At 32.3% G+C, this 14233-nt stretch overlaps 1 protein-coding gene across 2 annotated transcripts; it reads right to left on the reverse strand.

Annotated features, from left to right (window-relative positions):
* Nucleotides 1-2758: 2758 nt before the first annotated feature.
* Nucleotides 2759-3431, reverse strand: LOC149963178 (death-associated inhibitor of apoptosis 2-like). 2 transcript variants are annotated; one of them, XM_090170499.1, is made up of 2 exons: nt 3352-3431; nt 2759-3151 (listed from the first exon to the last, which is right to left on the reverse strand). In XM_090170499.1, exon 2 carries the CDS (start codon nt 3142-3144, stop codon nt 2779-2781), a length of 366 nt encoding a protein of 121 aa, XP_090026625.1. In that variant the 5' UTR covers nt 3145-3151; nt 3352-3431; the 3' UTR covers nt 2759-2778. The 2 variants fall into 2 exon arrangements, with proteins under 2 accessions (XP_090026625.1, XP_090026626.1); XM_090170500.1 differs by having other exon boundaries at nt 3356-3426.
* Nucleotides 3432-14233: the final 10802 nt, after the last annotated feature.

Genomic DNA, 14233 nt, shown 5'->3' on the forward strand with positions numbered 1-14233 from the left:
AGTTATAGTCGATTGAACGTTGAGATTTGCTGATACTGGCGTTGGACCTTGGACAGTCCAACCTAATATTGTCTCCAATCAATACTACTAGCGCAGGTGAGACCCTGACTCCATCGTGCTCTGTTTCTTCAGTCAATGTTAACCCTTTTGACTCTTACACCAGCTCCAGGAACACCAACTTGGCGCTTCAATTAGTGAGAGCTCGACTAATACGTTCGGGTCTGTTATACTTTTAAGGTTGACTCTGACTCGTTTTTGAATGTTTGTGGTTTCTCTTGCTTCCCCAAACGGATTGACTTGGATCAATTCCTCAGATACGACTGGCAGGTTTAAGGCTCTTGATACGTCTTCTCGAAAAAATGACCGCTGACTGCCGTTGTCGAATATACATTTTGCTAGAACTTTCTTGCTGGTGCCTTCGATGAAGAGTACAAGGGTCTGGAGGCAGTGGCGTAGCTACGGGGGAGCAGAACCCGCAATGCGGGCGGGCCCACGGTCCTAGGGGACCCATTCAAAATTTGGACCATACTTTTGAAAAATACTAATTGTCAGTCACTGAATTCACTGAGTAGCTCTTGCTTCTTAAAAATATAAAGAAATAATAATTTAGTTATGTATTAAACTTCTTTGTATCGGCTATGACTTCTATCCTAAAGTTCAAACAAATTTTATTACGCCGGAGCCGGACGAACGTCTTCGCGTTTTTAGTCGTTGCTGATTTATCTTCTTTGTAGAATAACTACGTATCGAGTTCGAGCATTGAATTCCGCCGTGGCAGTCAGGCAGTGACCTCACTCAACATCGTCTGCTTGCGCTCGTTGCAAATTTCATTATTCTTTTAATCTTTGACAAACAAGAATCTATAAAAAGTCATAGTAAGTTTTATTAACAGTAAATATGGAGGAGAAAAATTTTCACACAGAATTTGAAGGTTATAACGTTTTTAAAGGAAATTTAGGACTTTGTCATGTGATGGTTGACTGACAGAAGTATTCCTAGCCCTTACTCAAAGATATTAATTCACCAAGGTGGGGGAAGAATAGAAGATGGCGACAAAATGCGAGTCGTGCTCTTTCGTGGCGTGAATTAAATCTGAGAGAGGGGGTTACATACGGGGAAAATAAATAAAAGAAAAATGGGGGAGATTCGAATTCAGAATGGAAACCCTTTGTCATTAATCAATCACAAAATCTTTATTTGACACTGAATTTTATAAAACACTAAATACAGAAATGAACAAATTGCGGGGGGGATTGAGGGGATAATATTAGTTTGCTTCTAGTGATGGTTAGGCCATCTCTACTGTGGTTCTTTTAGCTTTTTCCAACATAAGAGGGGCAATTAAAACAGGAAAATATACACTCCTTGACCATATATTTCTAATGAAAACTATCGCTTACTATTTTCTATGGGATCGGTTCCAGTATCCCTACTCTCATGCATTTTGGACTCAACGGTTGGAGGGAGCAGAAACAAATATACACTTACACTAAATAATAAAAACAACAATTTAACTACTACAATTAGAGGTTCGACATTTAAACAATAGCAATGTTAACTCAAAATAAAACTAAACAAAATTGGCTACAACGAGGGTACAATGTGAACTAAAAAATATAGTCCGAACAGAGAGGGGGGTGTCCCGCTGGTGATTGAGAATTTCATTCTCAATCACCAGCGGGACACAAAGAGCTTGGCTCCCTCCGTTCACCCGCGCCTCTCCCGTTCCTCCCCCACCCGCGCCCCCATCTCAATCACCAGAATTTCTAATCACCAGAATTTCTAATCACCAGAATTTCTAATCACCAGAATTTCTAATCACCAGAATTTCTAATCACCAGAATTTCTCGTTCCTCCCTTAATCACCAGAATTTCTAATCACCAGATTCTCTCTTTCGTTCACCAGCTGCTTTCCCCCATCTCAATCACCAGAATTTCTAATCACCAGAATTTCTATTCACCAGATTCTCGTTCACGGGTTGCTTTCCCCCATCTCAATCACCAGAATTTCTAATCACCAGATTCTCCCGTTCACCGGTTGCTTTCCCCCAAACCCCATTCACTGGATACTTTATCTCTCGTTCACCAGCTCCTTTCCCCCATTGCTTTCACCCCTTCTAATCACCAGTTGCTTTCCCCCATCTCTAGGCAATAAAAACAACCATAATTGTTATCTCTCATACTATCGAACCCAATCGCTAGAAATCGGCTTTTTCCCCATTCGCTATAAATCGCAGCAGTTTGCCAGAATTAGTTTTATCTCTCCGAAATAATTAATGTACCCAAAATTGGACCGCCAGTTTATTATTCTTTTTAGGGGAATCTCTATGGGAGTTTAACATTACAATAAAGCTAAAAGGTCCAGTTTGGGGTACATTTGGTCCGAAATGGGGTACATAGGGCCGAAAATGGTGACTTTGGTCGTTTTTGGGGTACATTTGGTCCATTTTGGTCCATTTTTGGGTACATCCCTGCTTTCCCCCATCCCCATTCTCCAAAATTAGTTTTCCTCGCGCAGATATCTGGAGATTAGATTTTTACCCGTTTGCTTATCGCTTCAGAACTCCTTAATTTTCTAATCTCTAGGCAATAAAAACAAGTTATTTACATTTAATTTTTTATTTTAGAACTTTGTTTTACATGTTAGTAGGTACTATCAGATATTCCATTAGATGGTTATCTTGTACATTACACAATTAAAACAAATTAAAGTAGTTAAGTTTACAGGCATTTAAATGGGGTGAAACGATCTCCTGCAACTTAATTTAATTAAAAGTTCTAACTCACGTATTTGTAGTGTTTAGCAGCAGAATCGTCTTCTTCTTCTTCTTCAGGTACAGGTGAGATGTATTTGTCAGCGACCGTAGTTGCTTTTGGCGTCGGTGGAATGTCCCATTCTAGCGAGATGTACTTTTTTTCCGATGGTGAATTATCCCTCGACGGACAGTGTGGAAAGAATCTGGCATGTTCCCATTCTGGTACGTCTCCTGATTCCCATCCTTCTAATACGCCGTGGCACTTGTAACATCGTACTTCATCGCCCCGCTGAATATAGTAGAATCCAGCCTTCGCTAGTTGCTCCTTAGTAACGTGGGGATTTTTCCAGTGACGAAAAGTTTCAAGTCGATACACTTCGATGTCCATAGCTGATCTAGACCAAATACGTTCTATAGTTTCAAATGATACATTCTCTAAGCCTACATTTACCCCTAAGTCTACTAAACCTAATTTTATCAATATGGTTTAATTTCTACGCTAAAATTCTCAATATAAACGCTTTTTTCAATATGCAAATTGTTTTAAATATGTCTAAAAATATAGTCTATTACAAAGAAAAAAATAGTTACTTACTTACTTTACGGGTAGAAATCCATTGTCGAGCTGTAGAAAAGACTGAGCGATCCGTCAGCAGGTCTTTACTCGTCAATGCGCCGTAGAGAAATGACGCATGGAAAATTAATTTATTCCTATCTTGTTGAGAATAATTCATCACGTGATCTAAACTTCAAATAACCCTCAAATTCTATTGGCTGTCTCTCTCTGACAGTTTAAACTGCCTCTAATGATTGACGACACATATTAACCCACTTGAGTATTTGGAAAAAACCCTTTGCTACTCGAAGGAGAGTTTTGGAAATACCACGTTGACGATATCAAAATCGAGCTCTCACTTGAAAATGTTTACGGAAAACAATCCTCTTGGAAAATTGAGTTACGTAGAAGATTGCTAAAAAATGGCTAAGTGTTATGTTTTTTTCAATAACGAGTCTTATTTTTACATTTTAAAGTATTTATTAAGAGTGAAAAATCCCATGACTACACTGACGGCATATCTTAAGTGCCGGTGGAAAAAAATCCATTGCTCAAAGTTCAGTTATCTTATTAAACGTGCGCGTGCACAGAAAAATGAACGAGTCACGTGATAGTAACTTAATTTCTACGCTAATCTTACCCCTACTAGGCCTAATTTCTGTCTAATACATTTCCAATATATATATATATATAAAAGAATGCCTAAAAATTTCATTTTAAATATAATAAAATAGCCTAGCTGATTATTATTATTATTATTATAACTTACTTTTCAGCGTGACCTTCAATGACTATTCCCAATGCTAAGACTCTTTATTGAGATAACGAAAACTTTTAGTATACTATTAATACCATTTTGCGAACTACAGTGAAAAAAGTTACAATTTTACGGTAGAAACGTTTTCAAAATACCATTCTCATTTTAAACGCTTTTTCAATAACTTAATTGTCTAAAATATATACTCTACAACAAAAACAAAATAGTAAATTACTTTCTACGCTAATCTTGGCCTAAAAAAAAAAGCAAAATACTAAATTTAATTTTTAACTCTAATTCAGATTCCTACCTGGTAAGCCTAAATTTGATATACTAAGTATAATATGCCTTAAAGTTCAAATACTGTCTAATACAATAAATATTCATGAAAAATTCTTACTTTGTATGTACAATGAACGCTCCAAAAGGCTGAAAATGTAACATGGGACAAGACAGAATTTCTACACAAACCTTTCCGATTGTATCGTCAAATAAAACAAAGTTCAGCTATCTTATCAATGGTACGCGCGCGCTCGCTCGGAAAAATGAACAAGTCACGTGAGAATCGGTACGTCACGAGCCCCTATGCATAAATGTTAGGGCGTCTTACTACCATTAGATCTAATCGCACTAGCACATTCTCGAAAAATAAACCAGTTCTTGGGAATAAGAGACGGTTTTTTTTATCAAAGATAAGCCAATTTATAGTTTATTGTATGAAAATATTAATTAATTCGGAAATATATTCGATGCTTACTGTTTTTTTTTTATAAGAATACGCTGAAATACATTTTCCAATACGTCAAAAATTAAAGCTAGACCTAAAAACCTGTAAAGTGTAAATAGTTAAGACTAAATTTCTAACCCTAACCCATGAAAGTACATTTTCCATAAATCATATCCTAACATGAATGCATTTGTTAAGAATACATGGTTTTTTTTAAAAAAATACGCTAATTAATTTCGTAAAACAAGCATAGATTTTAGTTAGCCCTTCCTCCAAAATGTCCAATAGAGCTAGTACATTCTCGATAAATATACATGTTCTTGGGGGAATAAGAGACGTTTTTTATCAAAGTAAGCCAAGTTTAAAGCTTATTGTCATTGGTTCCATAACAAAAACCATATTGTAACGTGATAATGGCTGCTCACTAATCCCAATTCCATGTGAAACTCTTCCAGTTTCTTTAAGTTCCTTTTGAGTTACAAAATAGGGTTTTAGAAATAGATTTTTCCTATTTCATTAAATATAAGTATTAAAATTAGAATTGCTTCATTAAATTATGCATTTGTACTGTACTGTACACAATACCTGCATTTGAAATTGTATAACATAAAAACACAGTTTTTAAAAAAAATATATCAAGGTTTTCAATTCAGTTAAAAATAATTAAATTAGTTGTATTGTGTTTATATTTTTAACTTAATTGCATTGATGTTTTAAAAGCAAACCTCGGGCCTAAGAAACAGGCAAAGTGTAAATTGCTAAGACTAAATTTCTAACTCTAATAATGTGTAAATCAATTATACAATTATCTATTCATAAGTGTTAGAGACTTTATTACAATGAAATAAAACCATGTAGAAATGTATATGTTATAAATTTAAGAAAACTCAAACATTCTGTTTTAAATCAACAATTTTATTATTCTTTCTTATCATTTTTTTATACAACCATTTGTTTTTATATAGATAACCTGAGGACGGCTATAATATGAACATATACCTAAAAAAAATCGGGAATTAAACAAAAACAACCTTAAGTTTACTATTTTTATATATTCACACGTCCTCAATTATGCAAATTTTATATAAACATTTCTACTATACATATTTCATAATTAATATTTACATAAATAATTATTTTTTATATAAAATCGTACAATTCTATCAGAACTTAAACCGGAAGATTCAGGCATATAATTTCCAAAAACACAAACTACATTTGGAGTACTAATATTTATACTCACACAATTATATTTCGTACTAACAATTTCACCATCTTTTAAACTTTCAAATACTGCCAAGTGTTCGTCGCATATTTTTGTACTTCTCAAGGTGTTAAAGAAAAAGTGGTTCACACCAGAGCAAACTTTTTTCAATTGAAAAAGCATTTCAATCCCCGAAACTGTCACTTGCTGACAATGTACAAAATTGGGCTTACGGGATTTCAAGTAATTTAACATCCACGATTTTCCTTCATTTCCATCTTTTCCTATTACAAATATTATTTTTCTGTCTGAGAGAATTAAATGTTCCAATAAACTTTTTTGCCATGGTCTAAGTTCTATATCTTTGTTTATTCGTTTAGGGGTTTTCATTTGTTCCACCCAAGCACTTGTCAAATTTCCAAAGAGATGCGATGGTAGTCCAGATCGAGCAACGGCTTCTGCGCGGACTCGTTGTTTATCAATTTCCGCTTCTACTTTGCCTAAGGTTACTTTGTGTGGGCTTATACTGCAACGTCTAATATGTCGACTCAGTTGTGATTTAAACGATTTATTGCACGTTGTACACGATGTACGTTTACATTTATGGGTTCTTAATCTATAGCTACGTATTCGTTTCTCGCAACTTGGACACTGAATATATTTGTTTCGACCCATTTTGAATATATTCAAAGGAGACAAACACGTACGTTTTACTCGAACCGAGTTTATTCATAAACTGTTATCGATTTTTGTGGGATCTCCGTATATAAAGTATAAAATGTGGGTTCTGAGGGTAGAAATAATATCAGCCCTATTTTGATTTTCTTCCAAATTAAGTGTTTCAGATAACGTTTACTTATTCAACACCTTCATTCCATTTTTTTTACATTAATTTGATATAACCTTGTATCTTCCAACAATTCAATTTTATGCTATGTACAATTCCCTTATTCATTACATCATTCCAAATTTAGCCTAATTCATACACTGGCGTTGATCTTCTGAAATGGATATTCCAATAAAAACCTTTTCTTATATCATCGCTTCTAATTAATCTGAATGTTGTCAATATAAAAAACATCATATGCTTTATTTAAATATAAAGAATAAACACTGGTTAGGTTAAGGTTAGAGTGAAATGGAATAATTAAGTAAATAAGCATAAATTTTAGATCGCCTTTCCTCCAAAATATCTAATAGCTCTAGTACATTCTCGATAAATATACAAGTTCTTGTGAATAAGAGACGTTTTTTATCAAATAATCATAGACTAAAAACTTTGCTCAACGAAAAACTAAATAACGATAAATAATGTACAATTAATTTATTAAATAACGAGAAAATGTCTTATGGTAATAAAAAAAATAAAACAAGCGATTAATTAAAAGTAAATTATTATCAATTTGATGATTGTTTAAGGATATCGATTATGATCAATGTTTGTACTACAGTGTTCATATCCGAAATGAAGTTAAATGAAATAATTTCGTAAACAAGCATAAATGTTAGATCGCCCTTCCTCCAAAATGTCCAATAGAGCTAGTACATTCTCGATAAATATACATGTTCTTGGAGGAATAAGAGACGTTTTTTTTTCAAAGTAAGCCAAGTTTAAAGCTTATTGTCATTGGTTCCATAACAAAAACCACATTATAACGTAATAATGGTTACCTCTATCTGTAAACTTATCAAGATAAGAAATGGCATATAACTAGATAATTATGTATTAATTTTTTAATTAGTTAAGAATCATTAATTTTAGTTGGTCTATATTTATTATGCAATAATAAAATATATTTATTTATTTTTCAAATTATTAAGGATATATTTAATCATAGACTAATGTTGACTTATAACCCTAACTTAATAATTTAAGCAATTCTTTCTCTCTCTCTCTCTCTCTCTCTCTCTCTCTCTCTCTCTCTCTCTCTCTCTCTCTCTCTCTCTCTCTCTCTCTCTCTCTCTCTCTCTCTCTCTCTCTCTCTCTCTCTCTCTCTCTCTTAAAGAAATCTTATTGTAATAAGCTTAAAAATTTAGGAATAAACTTATATTATAGGATGAAGAAAAGTCAATAGACATTTATTTGTAAATTATTCGCAATTTTATTTATTTATTTATTTATAAAACGAACTACAGTTCGGTCTCTGGGAGGCTTAGGGTAATGACAGCATCCCATGAAATCGAACTCCACGCACTCCTCCTGTCGTCGGCTGCTCTTTAGCCCTCTTCTTCCACAGTACGTACAACGAAGATGGGGCGGGAAATCCGTTATCAGATGCCCGGGGATGTGTTTGGAATAGACATTACCATGACGAAAAATTACACTCCTTTGATAATGCTAGCACTCTCTGCCCCAGCAAAGGAAGAGTCCTCCGCCTCTTACAGTCAATTCTTCTGTACATTCGTCACAATGAAAGCAAATCATAGATTCAGTTGTCGTACCGACGTACTCTTCTCCGGATGCCAATTTTATGGAAATATGGTCCATTTACTATACAAATAGACAAAATAAAATATAGAAAAAAGGGAAAAAAAAACATATATGGAAATATGGTCCATTTACTATACAAATAGAAAAAAGGCAAATTTTACATAAATTAATTCAAATTTAAATTCATGGTATTAATTTTTAATTCTACCATAAATTATACTGCCAAGAAAAAAGAGAGAGATAAAAGTATATTTACCAAGTTTTGTTTCTACGTTTCTAGAGAGACTAGAAGAATGAATAAATTTGGAGAGCAGTATCGGTTTTTATACTAATTCATAAACACATTTCATAACTTGAGAAATATATTTAAAAAAAGTTTCCAATCATCTCAATACCAATTTTATAAATAAAAACATTCACAAAAACATCTCTTCTCCTGTTTTATTTATAAAATTGGTGTTGAGATGATTGGAAACTTTTTTTAAATATATTTCTCAAGTTATGAAATGTGTTTATGAATTAGTATAAAAACCGATACTGCTCTCCAAATTTATTCATTCTTCTAGTCTCTCTAGAAACGTAGAAACAAAACTTGGTAAATATACTTTTATCTCTCTCTTTTTTCTTGGCAGTATAATTTATGGTAGAATTAAAAATTAATACCATGAATTTAAATTTGAATTAATTTATGTAAAATTTGCCTTTTTTCTATTTGTATAGTAAATGGACCATTTTTCCATATATGTAAAATTTGCCTTTTTTCTATATTTTATTTTTTCTATTTGTATAGTAAATGGACCATATTTCCATAAAATTGGCATCCGGAGAAGAGTACGTCGGTACGACAACTGAATCTATGATTTGCTTTCATTGTGACGAATGTACAGAAGAATTGACTGTAAGAGGCGGAGGACTCTTCCTTTGCTGGGGCAGAGAGTGCTAGCATTATCAAAGGAGTGTAATTTTTCGTCATGGTAATGTCTATTCCAAACACATCCCCGGGCATCTGATAACGGATTTCCCGCCCCATCTTCGTTGTACGTACTGTGGAAGAAGAGGGCTAAAGAGCAGCCGACGACAGGAGGAGTGCGTGGAGTTCGATTTCATGGGATGCTGTCATTACCCTAAGCCTCCCAGAGACCGAACTGCAGTTCGTTTTAAAAATAAATAAATAAATAAAATTGCGAATAATTTACAAATAAATGTCTATTGACTTTTCTTCATCCTATAATATAAGTTTATTCCTAAATTTTTAAGCTTATTACAATAAGATTTCTTTAAGAGAGAGAGAGAGAGAGAGAGAGAGAGAGAGAGAGAGAGAGAGAGAGAGAGAGAGAGAGAGAGAGAGAGAGAAAGAATTGCTTAAATTATTAAGTTAGGGTTATAAGTCAACATTACTCTATGATTAAATATATCCTTAATAATTTGAAAAATAAATAAATATATTTTATTATTGCATAATAAATATAGACCAACTAAAATTAATGATTCTTAACTAATTAAAAAATTAATACATAATTATCTAGTTATATGCCATTTCTTATCTTGATAAGTTTACAGATAGAGGTAACCATTATTACGTTATAATGTGGTTTTTGTTATGGAACCAATGACAATAAGCTTTAAACTTGGCTTACTTTGAAAAAAAACGTCTCTTATTCCTCCAAGAACATGTATATTTATCGAGAATGTACTAGCTCTATTGGACATTTTGGAGGAAGGGCGATCTAACATTTATGCTTGTTTACGAAATTATTTCATTTAACTTCATTTCGGATATGAACACTGTAGTACAAACATTGATCATAATCGATATCCTTAAACAATCATCAAATTGATAATAATTTACTTTTAATTAATCGCTTGTTTTATTTTTTTTATTACCATAAGACATTTTCTCGTTATTTAATAAATTAATTGTACATTATTTATCGTTATTTAGTTTTTCGTTGAGCAAAGTTTTTAGTCTATGATTATTTGATAAAAAACGTCTCTTATTCACAAGAACTTGTATATTTATCGAGAATGTACTAGAGCTATTAGATATTTTGGAGGAAAGGCGATCTAAAATTTATGCTTATTTACTTAATTATTCCATTTCACTCTAACCTTAACCTAACCAGTGTTTATTCTTTATATTTAAATAAAGCATATGATGTTTTTTATATTGACAACATTCAGATTAATTAGAAGCGATGATATAAGAAAAGGTTTTTATTGGAATATCCATTTCAGAAGATCAACGCCAGTGTATGAATTAGGCTAAATTTGGAATGATGTAATGAATAAGGGAATTGTACATAGCATAAAACTGAATTGTTGGAAGATACAAGGTTATATCAAATTAATGTAAAAAAATGGAATGAAGGTGTTGAATAAGTAAACGTTATCTGAAACACTTAATTTGGAAGAAAATCAAAATAGGGCTGATATTATTTCTACCCTCAGAACCCACATTTTATACTTTATATACGGAGATCCCACAAAAATCGATAACAGTTTATGAATAAACTCGGTTCGAGTAAAACGTACGTGTTTGTCTCCTTTGAATATATTCAAAATGGGTCGAAACAAATATATTCAGTGTCCAAGTTGCGAGAAACGAATACGTAGCTATAGATTAAGAACCCATAAATGTAAACGTACATCGTGTACAACGTGCAATAAATCGTTTAAATCACAACTGAGTCGACATATTAGACGTTGCAGTATAAGCCCACACAAAGTAACCTTAGGCAAAGTAGAAGCGGAAATTGATAAACAACGAGTCCGCGCAGAAGCCGTTGCTCGATCTGGACTACCATCGCATCTCTTTGGAAATTTGACAAGTGCTTGGGTGGAACAAATGAAAACCCCTAAACGAATAAACAAAGATATAGAACTTAGACCATGGCAAAAAAGTTTATTGGAACATTTAATTCTCTCAGACAGAAAAATAATATTTGTAATAGGAAAAGATGGAAATGAAGGAAAATCGTGGATGTTAAATTACTTGAAATCCCGTAAGCCCAATTTTGTACATTGTCAGCAAGTGACAGTTTCGGGGAGTGAAATGCTTTTTCAATTGAAAAAAGTTTGCTCTGGTGTGAACCACTTTTTCTTTAACACCTTGAGAAGTACAAAAATATGCGACGAACACTTGGCAGTATTTGAAAGTTTAAAAGATGGTGAAATTGTTAGTACGAAATATAATTGTGTGAGTATAAATATTAGTACTCCAAATGTAGTTTGTGTTTTTGGAAATTATATGCCTGAATCTTCCGGTTTAAGTTCTGATAGAATTGTACGATTTTATATAAAAAATAATTATTTATGTAAATATTAATTATGAAATATGTATAGTAGAAATGTTTATATAAAATTTGCATAATTGAGGACGTGTGAATATATAAAAATAGTAAACTTAAGGTTGTTTTTGTTTAATTCCCGATTTTTTTTAGGTATATGTTCATATTATAGCCGTCCTCAGGTTATCTATATAAAAACAAATGGTTGTATAAAAAAATGATAAGAAAGAATAATAAAATTGTTGATTTAAAACAGAATGTTTGAGTTTTCTTAAATTTATAACATATACATTTCTACATGGTTTTATTTCATTGTAATAAAGTCTCTAACACTTATGAATAGATAATTGTATAATTGATTTACACATTATTAGAGTTAGAAATTTAGTCTTAGCAATTTACACTTTGCCTGTTTCTTAGGCCCGAGGTTTGCTTTTAAAACATCAATGCAATTAAGTTAAAAATATAAACACAATACAACTAATTTAATTATTTTTAACTGAATTGAAAACCTTGATATATTTTTTTTAAAAACTGTGTTTTTATGTTATACAATTTCAAATGCAGGTATTGTGTACAGTACAGTACAAATGCATAATTTAATGAAGCAATTCTAATTTTAATACTTATATTTAATGAAATAGGAAAAATCTATTTCTAAAACCCTATTTTGTAACTCAAAAGGAACTTAAAGAAACTGGAAGAGTTTCACATGGAATTGGGATTAGTGAGCAGCCATTATCACGTTACAATATGGTTTTTGTTATGGAACCAATGACAATAAGCTTTAAACTTGGCTTACTTTGATAAAAAACGTCTCTTATTCCCCCAAGAACATGTATATTTATCGAGAATGTACTAGCTCTATTGGACATTTTGGAGGAAGGGCTAACTAAAATCTATGCTTGTTTTACGAAATTAATTAGCGTATTTTTTTAAAAAAAACCATGTATTCTTAACAAATGCATTCATGTTAGGATATGATTTATGGAAAATGTACTTTCATGGGTTAGGGTTAGAAATTTAGTCTTAACTATTTACACTTTACAGGTTTTTAGGTCTAGCTTTAATTTTTGACGTATTGGAAAATGTATTTCAGCGTATTCTTATAAAAAAAAAACAGTAAGCATCGAATATATTTCCGAATTAATTAATATTTTCATACAATAAACTATAAATTGGCTTATCTTTGATAAAAAAAACCGTCTCTTATTCCCAAGAACTGGTTTATTTTTCGAGAATGTGCTAGTGCGATTAGATCTAATGGTAGTAAGACGCCCTAACATTTATGCATAGGGGCTCGTGACGTACCGATTCTCACGTGACTTGTTCATTTTTCCGAGCGAGCGCGCGCGTACCATTGATAAGATAGCTGAACTTTGTTTTATTTGACGATACAATCGGAAAGGTTTGTGTAGAAATTCTGTCTTGTCCCATGTTACATTTTCAGCCTTTTGGAGCGTTCATTGTACATACAAAGTAAGAATTTTTCATGAATATTTATTGTATTAGACAGTATTTGAACTTTAAGGCATATTATACTTAGTATATCAAATTTAGGCTTACCAGGTAGGAATCTGAATTAGAGTTAAAAATTAAATTTAGTATTTTGCTTTTTTTTTTAGGCCAAGATTAGCGTAGAAAGTAATTTACTATTTTGTTTTTGTTGTAGAGTATATATTTTAGACAATTAAGTTATTGAAAAAGCGTTTAAAATGAGAATGGTATTTTGAAAACGTTTCTACCGTAAAATTGTAACTTTTTTCACTGTAGTTCGCAAAATGGTATTAATAGTATACTAAAAGTTTTCGTTATCTCAATAAAGAGTCTTAGCATTGGGAATAGTCATTGAAGGTCACGCTGAAAAGTAAGTTATAATAATAATAATAATAATCAGCTAGGCTATTTTATTATATTTAAAATGAAATTTTTAGGCATTCTTTTATATATATATATATTGGAAATGTGTTAGACAGAAATTAGGCCTAGTAGGGGTAAGATTAGCGTAGAAATTAAGTTACTATCACGTGACTCGTTCATTTTTCTGTGCACGCGCACGTTTAATAAGATAACTGAACTTTGAGCAATGGATTTTTTTCCACCGGCACTTAAGATATGCCGTCAGTGTAGTCATGGGATTTTTCACTCTTAATAAATACTTTAAAATGTAAAAATAAGACTCGTTATTGAAAAAAACATAACACTTAGCCATTTTTTAGCAATCTTCTACGTAACTCAATTTTCCAAGAGGATTGTTTTCCGTAAACATTTTCAAGTGAGAGCTCGATTTTGATATCGTCAACGTGGTATTTCCAAAACTCTCCTTCGAGTAGCAAAGGGTTTTTTCCAAATACTCAAGTGGGTTAATATGTGTCGTCAATCATTAGAGGCAGTTTAAACTGTCAGAGAGAGACAGCCAATAGAATTTGAGGGTTATTTGAAGTTTAGATCACGTGATGAATTATTCTCAACAAGATAGGAATAAATTAATTTTCCATGCGTCATTTCTCTACGG

This window comes from Leiobunum rupestre, chromosome 1 (genome assembly GCF_980474605.1).
Source record: "Leiobunum rupestre chromosome 1, qqLeiRupe1.1.hap1, whole genome shotgun sequence".
In the NCBI taxonomy this organism is placed as follows: domain Eukaryota; kingdom Metazoa; phylum Arthropoda; class Arachnida; order Opiliones; family Sclerosomatidae; genus Leiobunum; species Leiobunum rupestre.